The sequence below is a fragment of the Natator depressus genome, chromosome 5 (genome assembly GCF_965152275.1).
Source record: "Natator depressus isolate rNatDep1 chromosome 5, rNatDep2.hap1, whole genome shotgun sequence".
Classification (NCBI taxonomy): domain Eukaryota; kingdom Metazoa; phylum Chordata; order Testudines; family Cheloniidae; genus Natator; species Natator depressus.
This window is the reverse complement of record NC_134238.1, coordinates 37,838,356-37,853,745: the sequence shown is the minus strand read 5'-3', so window position 1 is coordinate 37,853,745 and position 15,390 is coordinate 37,838,356. Positions and strand designations below refer to the sequence as shown.

General features: G+C 42.4%; 1 protein-coding gene across 2 annotated transcripts in view; it reads left to right on the top strand.

Moving 5' to 3' along the window:
• DEPDC1B (DEP domain containing 1B) overlaps window positions 1-13,900 on the top strand; it is a 62,187-nt gene extending 48,287 nt beyond the window's left edge. For both annotated transcript variants that reach the window (XM_074952586.1, XM_074952588.1), the window contains 4 exons: window positions 3,571-3,737; window positions 5,706-5,882; window positions 11,947-12,132; window positions 12,829-13,900. In XM_074952586.1, coding sequence (XP_074808687.1) covers window positions 3,571-3,737; window positions 5,706-5,882; window positions 11,947-12,132; window positions 12,829-12,990 — 692 coding nt within the window. In that variant the 3' untranslated portion in view covers window positions 12,991-13,900. The remainder of the gene's footprint in view (window positions 1-3,570; window positions 3,738-5,705; window positions 5,883-11,946; window positions 12,133-12,828) is intronic.
• The last annotated feature ends 1,490 nt before the right edge of the window (window positions 13,901-15,390 follow it).

Below are 15,390 nucleotides of genomic sequence, written 5' to 3'. Positions count from 1 at the left end.
CTACCTCTAAATGAGGCCATCATGGGTCCAGTCAGAAACCTGTGGCAAACACCGTCCTCTCTGCCTGCCACTTCGAAGAGGAGAGAGAAGAAGTACTTTGTTCCCACCAAGGGGTATGAGTACTATTACTCCTACCCACCTTCTGGGTCCCTTATGGTCTTGGCGGCCAACAAAAGAGAGAGGCAGGGGCTGCCAGGGGTGACCCCCAAAGCAAAAGACTCAAAGAAGGAGGACCTTTTTGGCAGAAAGGTACGTTCTACTGGCAGCTTACAGCTCCACATCTCCAACCAGCAAACATTGCTAGGGAGGTAGGATTTCAACATCTGGGACTCCCATATAAAAGTTTAAGGACTTGCTCCCCCAAGAGTCCAGCCAGGAATTCTTCACTCTGGTGGAACAAGGGAAGGCTATAGCCAGGGCTTCCCTACAAGTGGCCCTGGATGCTGCAAATGCAGCAGCCAGAGCTATGGCATCCGCGAAAGCCATGTGAAGGTGCTCTTGGCTCCAGTCCTTGGGCCTACCGGCAGAAGTTCAATAGGCCCTTTAGGACCACACTAAGTCTTCTGAAGGCCAAGAGGGACAGGGCAAGGGTTAAGCTTATAGCCCCAGCCTGGCCAAACCAGCACTGGTTTGGCACTTGATTGGACTTATCAGTAATTGACCCCAATGCCACTACCTCCCCTCCTGGACCTGATCTTGCAAGATCACCGCCAAACTTACAACACCCTCCACCTGCCCACGTGGAAGCTCCATGGTTAAATCCAGTGGAGCTGGCCTGTTTGGAGCAAGACTGCCAGGTTTTAGTAGGGAACCATCTATTAGAGCTACCTATGTCGCCAAGTGGAAGCGTTTCTCCGTTTGGTCATTCCCATTGAGTCCTCTTGTCCACTAGGCCACCTCTCCAGACTGTGCTGAAGTATCTGCTTCTGCTGAAACAGCAAGGCCTAGCTATTTAATCTATTAAAGCACATCTAGCGGCCATCTCAGCTTTCGACACTCCAGTGGATGGTTGGTCATTTTTTTCGCATGAAATGTCCATTCATTTCCTCAAGGGCTTAGAAAGGCTATACCCACAGATCCAGGAATCCATACCCCTGTGGAACTTAGACCTGGTCCTGTCAAGACTCTCAGGCCCTCCCTTTGAGCCTCTGTCATACCTTTCCTGGAAGGTCATCTTTGCAATTACCTTGTCGAGGAGGGTCTCCGAGATTAGGGCCCTTACTTCAGAATCCCTGTACACTGTGTTCTTTAAGGACCAGTTACAGCTTCACCCCATCCCGCATTCCTCCCAAAGGTGGTTTCACAGTAATCAGACCATTTTCCTGTCTGTTTTCTTCCTGAAACTGCACAAGAATAGGGAGGAGTAGTGTTTGCACACACTGGATGTTAGGCATGCCCCACCTTTTTACATAGAAAAGACCAAGCCGTTCCATAAATCCATGGAGCTATTTGTGGCAGTAACACATAGGGTGAAAGACCCAATTTGGCTTGGAGAATTTCATCCTGGATCACTTCCTGCGTTCTCATGTAGTATGAGCAGGCGGCTATGCCACTACCTGCCATCCTGACCACCCATTCTACGAGAGCACAAGCTTCTTCAGCATCGTTTGTTACCCAGTCCCAATCCAAGACATTTGTAGAACGGTGACCTGGTCGGCGGCACATACTTTTTCCTTCTACTATGCCATCACCCAGCAAGCTAGGGATGGTGCTGGGTTTGGTAGGACAGTATTGCAATCCGCATGTCCATGAACTTCGAGCCCAGCTCCTAAGGAACTGCTTGGGAATCATCTAACATTGAATGGACATATGCAAGCATTTGAAGAAAAGACAGTTACTAGCCTTTCTGTAAATCTTGTTCTTCAAGATGTGTTGCACATGTCCATTCTATGTCCCAGCCTCCTACTCCTCAGTCGGAGTTAGCCAGCAAGAAGGAACTGAGACGGTGCAGGGTTGGCTGGTCTCTTTATAGAGCACCATGAGCGCATGGCACCAGAGGGCGCTAAAGCCAACCCGACGGGTACCACTGAGGGAAACATTTCCGGTGACTGCATGGGGAGCACACACATCAAATGTGGGTTGGACATCTGCAACACATCTCGAAGAACAACAGTTACAGAAAGGTTAGCAACCGCCTTTTATAAACGGGATAGGATGGGCAGAGAGCAGATGTGTTTTATAGCAGGAGGGCATAGAGGGTAGACATATTACAATATGCAATATGAACTGGAACAGGACTTGAAGACATATGTCTGAAGTTGGTCTGTTAAGAAGATTTAAGTTAGGAATAAGGAAGCTACTCTTACTCTTGCTCGATATAGCAAAAAATCCAGTCCTAAATCTGTGGACCCAGGCAATGGCTCCTGAATCACTGGAAAAAAAAATTAGAATACTTAATAATGGGCAACAGAACACGTTTTATGAGAACAATGCCAGACAAATGTGCAGAAATGGATAAAATTAATATGTAATTAAATAATACCTTGCAAAGGTAAACAATACGAAAGAAATACAGATGCCCCCCGACTTACCTAATCGTTCCGTTCCGGAAAGCCTTGCATAATTCGAATTTTGCATAAGTCGGAAATGTATACCTGTACGTTATGCAAAAATTTCCGCAACTCGAAAATCCTATTTCTGGCTTATGGAACTTTTTCTGTAAGTGCGAATTTGCATAAGTCGGGTCTTGCGCAACCCAGGGAGCGTCTGCAATGAAATAATTGAGATGCTTTGATATCGACATGATACGTTCACTTGGATGTATAGGGTGAGGACCTTTGTGGGTCTCTAATCATTCCTTGTCAGAGAGAATGCCTAACTTCACATTACCCTGCTCTTGGCAATGCTGTCTGATCTCCCATTTCTATATGGAAAGCAACTATACTGGGGGAGGGATAGCTCAGTGGTTTGCTAAACCCAGGGTTGTGAGTTTGATCCTTGAGGGGGCCATTTAGGGATCTGGGGCAAAAATTGGGGATTGGTCCTGCTTTGAGTAGGGGGTTGGACTAGATGACCTCCTGAGATCCCTTCCAACCCTGATATTCTATGATTGATTGATTGAGTTCAGGGAGGGGAAAGCTGCATGGTACAGCAAGGTGAGATGATCCAGCCACGGTTATTGAATTTCAAACATTCTTGCATGGTATCTGTACCAATACATTAATCTTTCGTGATGAGAGAGTTCAAGCTTCTTGCTATTTTGTTTCTATCAGCATTTCTTTCACAAGACTGTGACTGCTCCTTTCGTAACCACAAATACCATAAAGTGACTTTTCCCCGCTCTCACTCACCAGGCTGTGGTGGTGGTAATGTTTACATTTTTCATTTTAAAATTTACTGGAAGAAAGTTACGTGAATTCCTGAACTAGTACACAAGGGGGAAACATATAAGTTCAAATTGTATTATTGTTCAACTTTGTGTGATGGAATTCTGCTAGGGGGTCAGAGGAGTAGGTAGGAAAATTTGGAAAATAGATTTTAGATGTGTGTTCTTAAGATTTTTTGGGGGGAAAACTGTAACTAGGAAAGGTAATTAATTTAAATAAATCTCTCAAATCTTGTTTAAACCAGGTCTGCTGCAGAAAAACAAAAAGGCCATTGAAGCACTTCGGGTTTCCTGTCTTCTGCTGCCACCAGAAAATCGGAAAAAGCTGCAACTACTGATGAAGATGATGGCAAGGATCAGCCTCAACAAAGATCTGCCACCTCTTTGTGACTCAGCTGGGACCAGAACACTGGTATGCATATTTCTAATGTGAAAAACCGAGCAAGGCTTATGAAATCTTGAAACAGCATAGATAAAAGATTCTTGTTAATACATACAAAATACAGTACACTTTGGAGATGATAGCAAACAAAGTTCAGTTGATTATTTCAACCATATAGATCGTGATTGATGAGAGCACCATTTGGAAGTTGGAAGTTCTCCGTGTTTTCATGGAAATGGATAACAGTCATGAGTTGTAGCTTAAATACTTGGTCTCCCACAGTATCAAATTTGTTTAAACTGAACAGGCTGCTGTACTTTGAGAACCTTTGGTGCCTTCAGGGTGAAACTTTGACAAGCAATTTATTTGCAAAAGATTCTAGTGAGATACCATATTTCTTTTTTTTTTTTATATTCTAACAGTTGAGGAAAAACTCCATGGCTATGTTACCGCAGTTTGAAAGAGCAAGCAGGGGCCACTTAAAGATTATTATGGTTTTAATATGGAGTATCGGATACACAGAGGATGGTTTTGGCCATGAGGCTTTACTGCAGCAGAGTGCTTCAGGGGAGGGGAGGGATGGCTAGTTTCCCACTCCCCCAGATAGCAGGATTTCGGATGGGCTGCTATAGAGGGAAATAGTGTGTGTGGGAGGGATGGTGTCTCTAGTAATCTGCTTTCCTTCCTCCCCCTTCACAGAAATTGCATCTGGGGGGATGGTGTGTGATGGGAGATGCTTCAGGTGGACTGCAGGCACTGCCTTTTTCAGACAGAGATTAAAGGTTAAAGAGAGATTGTTGTGTGTATACAGAGCCCAGAATTTGATTTACTTAGTGCTCATCCATAGGAAAATGTATGCCAGACTCTCAATATTTTTGTTCACCACTCTGCTATAAAAATGTTGGCTTTAAGTGCCATTTTTATTAGATTTTGACAAAGCCATGGTTTATGCTCAGACCCTCTCTCCAACCCTGTTTCCTGTGTTGTGTTGCTGCTAACACCAATGACAGTATAGTGAAGACAAGGAAGTACAGCAAGCAGTGCAAAGTCACATTGCCATTTGTTCTATTAGACATAAATGGCAAAGATTCCATGTGACATAGAACCAAGGGGACAGTGAAAATATGGCTTTCTTGCCTTTGAGTATTTTGCAAATAAAAGCACAAAAGAAAATTAATCATGTCCCTTTCACTGTAAAATGAAATCAGAGTGAATGCACCTATATTTGTTTTTAGCGATTAAGATTTTAATTAACTATACATGATAACTTGATTAAAACCTCCTAAGTGCCATTATTTTTAGTGGTGTAATCTATCCTCTGTGTGTATTCTATACAGTGTTTTAATGTAGCAGTTGAAAAGTTAGTCTGTTGCATGTGGCAGAGAAGTAGAACTCCATTTGCCTGCTGTGCTTACAGTGGCAAGTAGTGACTGGAAAATAGACAAAAGATGATTGCAATTAATTATTACAATTATTACAACGAATGTGGTAGCTTGCACCTGTGTCTAACCAGCTGTGGTAGTTTGGGTCCAGAGCTGCATGACAATGAGCTGGACAGCCTTCTGGAATCTAGTTAGAATTACTTAGAAACATTTTCTTTGTTTAATAATAAGGAAATCCAGATAACCTTGTGACTTTCCACTACATAACAGTCCATGATTTATTATAATGAAATACTACTCTTGTTTTCTATTTGGTTTGATATCCCATGTGAAATGGCTATCTTTTCAGGTCTTAACAATAACGGAGTTTATTTCCAGTAGTCTAGGTCTGAAATAAAGGCTAGACTATGCAACTGCACCACTGGAACAATCTAATATATAGTGCAAACAATACATTCATCATTCTGGTTTAACAGTTTCACTTACACCAATATTTAAAGAAGTATTGTGTATTGGAAACATGTTGCTTCTGTTCAAGTCTACACTTTGACACCATTTACAATTTTTCCTGCAAACAAGGCAAAATATATACGTCGTTTCCTGATTTTTATTTCAGATGGTTCAAGCGTTTTCTCGTTGCATCCTCTGCTCTAAAGATGAAGTGGATTTGGATGAACTGCTTGCTGCTAAACTAGTAACATTCCTGATGGACAATTGCCAAGAGATCTTGAATGTTCCCTCCTCCTTACAGACTGTCATAGAGGAGCATGTAATACATCTCCGAAGAGTCCAGGTAGGGCTAATAGAAGTGTTTGTTCTGTAATCACATGACATTTCTTCCTTCTGTTCCTAAAAACAAGACAAGTCTTACAGCTTTTGCTATCTCTCTGATATCTTAGGCATTGCATATAGCATGAATGAATTGCTGCTGCCAGCAACACGTTATATACATCGTATATCTATACAAACACTAAGTAGACCTCAGGTAGTTCAGGCAAAGTAATAGTGAAGGGGGAGACTATACCCATTGCATGTCGTGAAGCATTGCTTTTTGGTGATGGACTAATGAAACATGGTGGGGGGAGGGATTTGCGACCTGATTTAGGGTAAAATTTTCAAAAGCTCCTAACTGACTTGAGTTCCTAAATCCCAGTCGCATTTATGAAAGTTTTATCTAAAATTTAATTCAGTGACAAAACACCAACCTGCACGTGGGGAAGGCTGGGGGTTGTAGCAGTGGCTGAGCTAGTGATTCAGGGCTTGGGGGAGAACATTTTATTCTTCTTGATCTCCATGGAGATCCCAATTCTAAAAGGATGAAGAAGAAAACAAAGTAAAAAATCAAAGAGAAATAAGAACCCTAGTTATGGATAGCATGTAAGTTATTTTCAGTCGTACTAAGATGAACCGACTCGAGAAGGCACTCAGCCAAATTTAAATGAATCCTTAACTGCTTCTTCTGTCAGGGATAAAAATCCCTATCCACTTACTGCAGGTGAACTCTCGGAATGTATTCAGTCATACCTAACCTACAATACTAATGGCTATCTTGTTCACCTAGAGCCAGGAAGTATCTTTTCCAGTATGGCAGGACAGAGGTCAACACAGATCCTCATTCAGCAACTCCAGCAGATGGTCTAAATTAGCTGGCTCACAAATTCTGAAGCTTAAAAAGGAAACTTAATTATTTCCTTTTTCTCCTCCTGGGCTGGTTCTGCTTCAGAAGTATGGGCTTAAAATGTCATATAAAAGGGAAGCCTTGTGGAATTTCAAGGGATGTCTTCTCTTCTAATATGTCTGCCACTATATTTATATTTTAAAAAATCTGGATATTAGATGCCATAATCACAGTGCCACCCTTGTAGTCTTGTGCAGGAATTTATTTTTGATTCTTTTTAGTCCCTCCCAGAGAGAAGGTGTTTGACTCTTTTTGTTAAATCTGTTAAGGGAAGTCAAGCTTCACAGTGGCTTAGCGCCACTCAACCTTTTTATGTTCAATAGTTCTTCATAATCCTAATTTCACTTTCTCACCAGTCCTGGTGATTGATGTTTCCTGCAACTCAGGAAAATTTCTTTTTGCTTTATAGAAAAATGAGATTCTTTGTCTCAAGACCTATACCTTCCCTTAATAACCTTGTCCCTTGTATTAAAGGACTTGCATTACCCATTCTGCCATGTTCCCAAACCTCACCCTTTACCCCAGCCCTCCCCAAGTATGGAAGGTGAACAATATCCTCCTTGCCCTCTTCCAATCCTGCATGTATAGACATTAGTCTTAATGATCCTTCATTAACCTTTGTGAGAGAGGGCTTAGTTTCCCTGATAACTCCCAGTGCAGCTTCTGAGAATATCTGTAGGGGCATGTTCAGTTAGACAAACCTTTGTGAGTCATTTGCCCCAAAGCCATCAGTACAATTTATTCATACAGAAAGTACATACAGGATCAGAAGGCTAGAACAATGGGGAGAAGCAAGATCAACTCCTTACTGAGGCTGTTTTACGAACCATTAGCTAACGCTGTGTTTCGCTGACTTAGCAGAACCTCTCAACTGTTTGCGTTTTGTTGTTGTTTGTTTGAGTTTTACGCAAGTCATTCACTGATTATTTGAAGGTAGGATAGGAGGGAGTTTAATGTAGTTCACTCTGTGCTTTACTTATTTTTTCAGACTGATTTCGCTACTAAATTTAAAATCATGACTTCAAAGTTTGAGTCCTTTTTGTGACTGATTTAGCAAGAGAGAGATTTATCTTGTAAAATCTTCACAGTAACACACGTAGAACTGCAGCCTTAAGTGTCATACTTTCTAATACTTTTCTGCTCTGTCTTTCAAAGCTTTAGTGTCTCTGAAGAGCTGTGAAGTTTGCTATTGTATAACACTGTAACATGCCGGCTGCTGTTAGATTAGTTTGGATTGTGGTTTTGTTTACTCTGTTTCATAAATGAGTGGTTGTATGTTTTATTGTCAGTCATTTGGACGACATACAAATCTTCCTCCCTCCCCCATACCAATAGAGTTAGGTGTGTTTACTATGCCTATAGCGCCTTAGATTGTTTGATTAATCAATTACTATGTCTTCTTCTTTTTCTTTCACATGGCTTGAGTAGGTAACAACAACTACAAATTTATATCTAAGTTTGATAGCCGGCACATTGCCGCAGCAGTGAGCTGGTGAACGTCCTTCAGGCCCCCGGCAAAAGAATGAAGGGGACATTCAGCTATGATGTGCTCTATCGTTTTGTGCTGGTGACCACAGTCGCATACAGGTGTTTGCTTCATTTTCCATTTAAAGAGGGTTTGTCCACATCTCCCATGAGATGTCCTGATGCGATTCAATCTGCACCAGTCTTTCCGACATAAATCAAAACCTGGTGGTTCCTCAACAGGATCAACGACAAGCTGTTTGTTTTGAGCGGTCAAGGTGCTCCATGTGACTCTTCATTGAGCCTCAGCATCAAAGTTGGGTGTAAGGATCTTAATACGGTTCCATAGAGGGGTGCGGAATTTTAATCTAGTATTTGGTGGGTTCTGCAAGTCATGGTGCAGTTGGATCGTCGTCTTTGCATTGACATGATTAAGAAAGTGAGATGTCTGAGCAGCTCTTCTAATCTGTGGAGGAGGCTGGATGTGTGACAGGACCGGGGAGCCAGTCAACTGGAGTAGATTTGAGCATCCCCGACACTATGCGCATAGCATTATTGAGTTGAGTGTCGAGGAGTTTAGTGTGAGTGCTATGAGACCACACTGGTGCACAATATTCAGCTGCAAAATATACCAAGGCAATTGTTGCGGTTCGTAAGATTCGTGGACTGGAGCCCCAGGATGTTCTGGCCAATTTTCTGAAAAGCACAACAAGGGACTTAACCTTATTGTGGGTGTTCTCGAGATGTTGTCGAAAGGTCAAACTCTGGTCCAGTGTAACACCAAGATACTTTGGATTAGCTTCGTGGCTGATGCTGTCACCGCAGAACTGCACATCAAGTTTGGTGTTAGCCATTTTATTGTTCAGATGAAAAGCAGTTACCGTGGGGTTTTTTTGGATTAGGCCTAAGTTTCCAGGATTGGAAATAATCAGCAATTGTGCTAAGATCCTGGGTTAGGGTGCAGCTGATGGTATGGAGGCTTGCTTGCTGAACAGCGAGGGCATGAATTTCCTTGACTCCGTTGCTGGTATATCTGCAGTGTATAGATTAAAAAATATTGGGGCCAGGACAGAGCCCTGAGGGATGCCCGAGTTAAGAGTTCTTGGTCTCCTGCCTCAATGTGGCTGGTAAGTGAAGCTACTTGGTCACAGCAGCTCCTCTTCAGGCGAAATCCTGCCTGCTCCAATGGGAGGATGTCTTCAATAATATCAGCCAGACGGTGGAGCAGCACGTGTTCCACGAGTTTGCTGGTGGTTGAGAGGAGAGAGATGGGGCGGTAGCTGATTATGTCCTCTGGGGGTTTCCCAGGCTTCAGTAGGGCAACCACTGTTGCCTGTCAGCAGCTTGTTGGCACTTCTCTAGTTCTATGCATGACAGTAAAAAGCGCCGCCAGCCATTGCCGTCCCCGTCTCCCCAGATTTTTGAGAAACTCTGGAGGAATACCATCAACCCCTGCAGCTTTCCAGCTTTTGGTTTCCAACAGCTCAACATTGATCTCCTCGACAGAATATGGGGAAGAGAGTGGGGATTCCTCTGGGCTTTGTTGAAGGTTTCTTCAGAGTTCCCGCTGGAACTTCTGACATGTAATCTTGTCTGTCGGAGTCTTGCTGTTAGAAAGAAGATGAGAGGCAACAGCATTTGCTGTCACCTTTAAGTGTTGCGTTTTGGCTGGATTCCTCCAAGTTGCTGCAAAAAAGCCCCTGCCTTGTAGCTCGAATGGGTGAAGTCAAGGCTTTCAACGGTCACTTTCCACCTTTCCAGGCGCGCCAAATTCAAGGACCAAAGCAGCATAGGGCTTTATCTAAGTTGCCGCTCTTTTCATATTCCCTCAGGAGAGACTGATTCTTTTGTCCAGCAGGGGGTGAAAGCCTTGCAGTGTCCACACGGATTGTACTTTTTAGTGGTTGATTTTAGGATGTTTGTAAAATGACCGAAGTTTCTAGGTATCGGTTACGAGCCGTGGGATCTGAGATTCTATTTCTGAAGTGTAGGCAGGCCAGTCAGCCTTGCAGAATTTCCAATGTGGCTTTGTCACAGACTGCAGAAGAGGCACTTCTAGGCCAATCTGGAGGATGACTGGGCCATGTTGGCTATGCGGGAAGTGACTCAGGATGGTTCTTGTTGTGGCCAGTGGGACACCGGCGCTATTACGGGTCATAAAACACAGGTCAGGGTTGTGATCCTTTGTCCACCTCGTAGACCAGAAAGATCCAGGTTGCTTCGGATCATAGAGCAGGTGGAGGTCTTCAAGGAAGGCCCATTCTGTGATCTGCTCCCCGGCTGTGTCATCTGAGCAGTATCCTCAGTCTTGGTGATGGCTGTTAAAGTCACCTGTGTAAATGGCCAGATGAGGAAGGTAAGGTAAGATGGGATCAGGCCACATGATGTTAGGTGGCTTGTATATGTTTACTGTAACGATGTCCCTGATTCTAATCACTTCCACTGGTCGATAATTCTTTCAAACTTCCACATCCACTAGTCCATTTCACATATTGTTATTTTATTATTATTGTATTATTGTTTGAATATGATGGTCTTCGAGGGTCCACGAGAGGTAATCCGCTTTTCCCCTGGACATCCCTTCTACGTTAAGTTGGTATATTCGGAGGACTGGCCCAACTGTTCTTTTTTGGTCCTAGAAAGGGTAGTTTGAGGAAGTATAATCGTTGCTGCATTCACTGGGAGGTCAGTAAAACAACTTCCAGTGACCAATTGCCGACATTGTTGTGTTGGTGGATTTGCACAAAACACAGAGCACAAAAAACACCAGCACTTAACAGAAGCACCACATGAAGGTTGTCATCTTGCTCCCAATTACTATGCAATAATGTAGAACTGAGTGACAAGGGAAAAGTGTAAGTTTAAATTCTTTAATTTGGAGTAAATGCTTGTTCATCTAAATCTGCACAGGAAATTCTATTGTGGTGTTCTGCAGCTGAGTTAAGATTGCAGGGTGTCCTACATATTAAACTGTCCATGTTAAGATTCTGGGACATGTTTTACATGGTTTCAAGGGTTTTTTTAGTGGTCATAATAGTACTCTGCCCCTCTCTGACATCTTTCAACCAAGGATCTCAGTCAACTTTCTAATCTTTGCTTTACAGAGATTTTGGGAAATATAATTCATCCCTCCCCGCCAATAAAGTGGTGTTGGAAACAGTAGAGGACCAATCAAAGGGTTATGGATTTCTGAGACTGCCAAATCCCTCTTTGTGCGTGCCTGCACACACACACACACACTCTCTCTCTCTCTCTCTCACTCTACCCTTTTGGCAGACTCTGCAATTTCCCCATGGAGGAAGTATGTGGGGGAGGGTGGGGAAGAAGAAGCCGCTTAATAGCTGGTCACTCTCCTTCTGCCAGCTAGCTGCTTCTTGGTGCTATCCTCACTTACTCAGATCCTATCACTGCACTCCCCCGCCTCTCCTCCACACTGTCTGTTTCCTAACACCTCTATTTATTTACCTTCTTTCCACATGTGCCAGGGTTCTCTCTCCTCCTCCTCTCCTTAATTTATGATGAAGTGCTTTAGTGATTCTGTATTTCTACAATAAATGGCCTGGGTGAACTGAAACATCAACATGTTTCTTGATTTGATCAAGGTCACACAGTGGTCAGTGAATCACACCGGCCCTCTCTTTAATCAAGCCAATTTTTCCAGATTTATTCTTGAAATTACAGTCCTTTTGCCCCCCCCCCCCCCTTTCTCCTTCAGATAAAATATGCAGACGCTGATACTGATACAACTCTTCCTGCTCCGTCGTTTTGTCGCCAAATCAGTACAGATGAATTTGAATACCAAAGAGTAAATGGCTCTCAAGAACCACTGGCAGCTCTGTTGGAAGAAATTACAATGAATAAAGAAATATCTGTTAAAGACAAGAAGAAGAAGCTGAAGCAGGTAAAGAAAATTCTCAAAAATCATTGCTTGTGTTTTCTTTTCAACCTCTGTGTATGTGACGGATTTGATATTATTTGCTTCTCATCTTTTACATCTGTACAAAGACCAGTTTCATAGTTGTTTAATCCTTGAGGATTAAGTTACAGTGAACTAAAGACACATTAAATCCTGACTGAGAACATCCTCATGGGGAGGGATGCGGGGGTGTTAACATACTTTTATGTATGAAAATTGACTTTGCACTTTTGGTTGATTTCCTTTTACTTTCCTGAGTGTCCCTGTGTAGACATGGCTTTAGATTAATGAAGTTAAAAGATGGAAATGTTTTTTTGTGTACTTTGAGATTTTGAGGTGTTTTCATAAAAAAGTCTGTATCAAATTATAAGCTTCCAGTTCGCAAAAGGAAAAGGAGACTGGCGTTAAAACTTAGAATGTAGACACTCTCTTGTAGATTAAAGTAAAAATAAATTACAATTATTCAATTTCTCACAGTAGGGGCTTTGCAGTAAAACAAATCCTATTGGAAAAGACTACCAAGTTTTAAATGCATAGTTCTAAACTGCATGGCACAGGAGAGCATATTTTTACTGACTTGTGTAACTGAGATTTGCTTTGTTTGTTTCTTTTTTAAGTAGTTGAATTAGTAATGTCAAGCTTTTGCTGTGGAGTTTTGTTTAAACTGTACTTCTTTTTTAGTTTCAGAAGTCCTACCCTGAAGTGTATAAAGAACGATTTCCTACTCGTGAAAGTGAGGCAGTGCTGTTTCCGGAAAAAAATAAACAGAAACCACAACTGCTGATGTGGGCATTGAAAAAGCCTTTTCAACCATTTCAAAGAACCAGAAGCTTTCGAATGTAACATTTCCAAAGTCATTAGTGAACTGTATCTCAGTATATTAGCGATCAGATAGATCTTGTGCAAATGTAACCTAAATAGCATTTAACTACTGGAAAAAAGTTTAACTACTGAAACAGTGGGAAAAGGTTGTAATGGCAACATGTTTTGGAGGGAATGCTATATTGAGCCATTATCAGTATTTTTGTCACTGGCTATTTTTAATGATTTGTTATTTTTAAGTACAAGATGGGTAATCATTATGAATGATAATATGGAAAAAATTCTTTGCTTTTATACTTTTAGTTGTCATTTCAAGTGTTAGATGTATTTTTATGTGTATATTTCACTGTCTTGTTTGTCACTGGTCAACAACATTTTTCCTGAAAAGGAGACTGTATTATCTTTGTTTATAGCTGGCATGCCTGAGGGATTAAAACATTGTACATACTTGAGTGAACTTTAAACACTGGATCTTGTACTGCATTGCTGATTGTGTCTCAGGTAGGAGCCCTGATATATTTTATAATGCAGATTTCAACAGTGTACCCTTTGTTTCCCCATTCATATGCTGCATTGGGGCCTGATCCAGCGCCTGTTGAAGTTCCATTGACTTCATTGGTGCATGGCCAGGCCTTTGAAAACTCACATGATCTTGCTAAATATTGCTGTACAAAATTAGTTACTAACTGGATGGAAGTTACACATTTTTATCTGAAAATCAAATGCCTTATATTTTCTGTGAAAAGGGAGGTATTTGTGGCAAGGTCAAAAATTAAATAAGAACTACAGATTTTATTTTTAATGAGGATGCATTTGTTCTATATAATGAATTCTACTGTTCTTCTGTATATATTTTGGTTGTACTTGAACTGCAGCACTTCTAATTTTTTCAGTTATTAAAACAAAACTTTTAAAGGTAATTCCCTGGAGGCAGTGGTTTTCATCATAGCCGTCTGTAACGATGGTGGTTCTGGTGGGACCCAACTGAGAGTGCCAATTCAGGACAAACTGCTTAAAGCAAGTCAGTTACAGCCCAAGGCTGTGGTTTCTATGCACACCAAGGCAAACCAAACCAGACAGACAGAGAAGACTTTGGTTTTACCCCACTGGCTAACCACAGGTCACACAAACAATTCCCTTAGACACTCCAGTTTCCCAGTATCACCACCAGTGCCACACGTTATGGGGATGAATGGTTATGAAAACCAATACCCCAGTAAAGGAAAAAAGGTTCTCTCGATCCCAAAGGACCAAGCTCCAGACCCAGGTCAATATACAAATCAGATCTTACCCACAAATAACACTGTTGCCAATCCTTTAGAATCTAAAATCTAAAGGTTTATTCATAAAAGGAAAAGATATAGATGAGAGCTAGAATCGGTTAAATGGAATCAATTACATAGAGTAATGGCAAAGTTCTTGGTTCGGGCTTGCAGCAGTGATAGAATAAACTGCAGGTTCAAATCAAGTGAAGTGAGCTGTAGCTCACGACAGCTTATGCTCTAATAAATTGGTTAGTCTCTAAGGGGCCACAAGTACTTCTGTTCTATCCACAGCTGGGATGGGTCATCAGTCCTTGGGTCAAAGCTTCAGTGTAGCAAAGTTCCTCCAGAGGTATGAAGCAGGATTGAACCTCAGAGTTCTGACCATAGGCACGTCCCTGCATACCTTGCTGAGTCACAAGGCGTGTTTGCCTTCTCTCAATTGGGTCAGTTGTATAGCTGATGGTCCTTAATGGGCCAGCAAGCAGGCTAGGCAGAGCTGACACCAACTTGTCTGGGGTGTCACCCAGGGTATGTCTACACTACGAAATTAGGTCGAATTTATAGAAGTCGTTTTTTTAGAAATCGTTTTAATATATTTGAGTGTGTGTCCCCAAAGAAAATGCTTTAAGTGCATTAACTCGGCGGAGTGCTTCCACAGTACCGAGGCAAGCGTCGACTTCCGGAGTGTTGCACTGTGGGTAGCTATCCCACAGTTCCTGCAGTCTCCACTGCCCATTGGAATTCTGGGTTGAGAGCCCAATGCCTGATGGGGCTAAAACATTGTTGCGGGTGGTTCTGGGTACATATCATCAGGCCCCTGTTCCCTCCCTCCCTCCCTCCGTGAAAGCAGCAGCAGACAATCGTTCCGCGCCTTTTTTCTGTGCAGACGCCATACCAAGGCAAGCATGGAGGCCGCTCAGCTCACTTTGGCAATTAGGAGCACATTAAAGCACATTAAACACCAAACAGGAAATGAGATTCAAAAGTTCGCGGGCCTTTTCCTGTCTACCTGGCCAGTGCATCTGAGTTGAGAGTGCTGTCTAGAGCGGTCACAGTGGAGCACTCTGAGATAGCTCCCAGAGGCCAAAACCGTCGAATTGTGTCCACAGTACCCCAAATTCGACCCGGCAAGGCCGATTTAAGCGCTAATCCACTT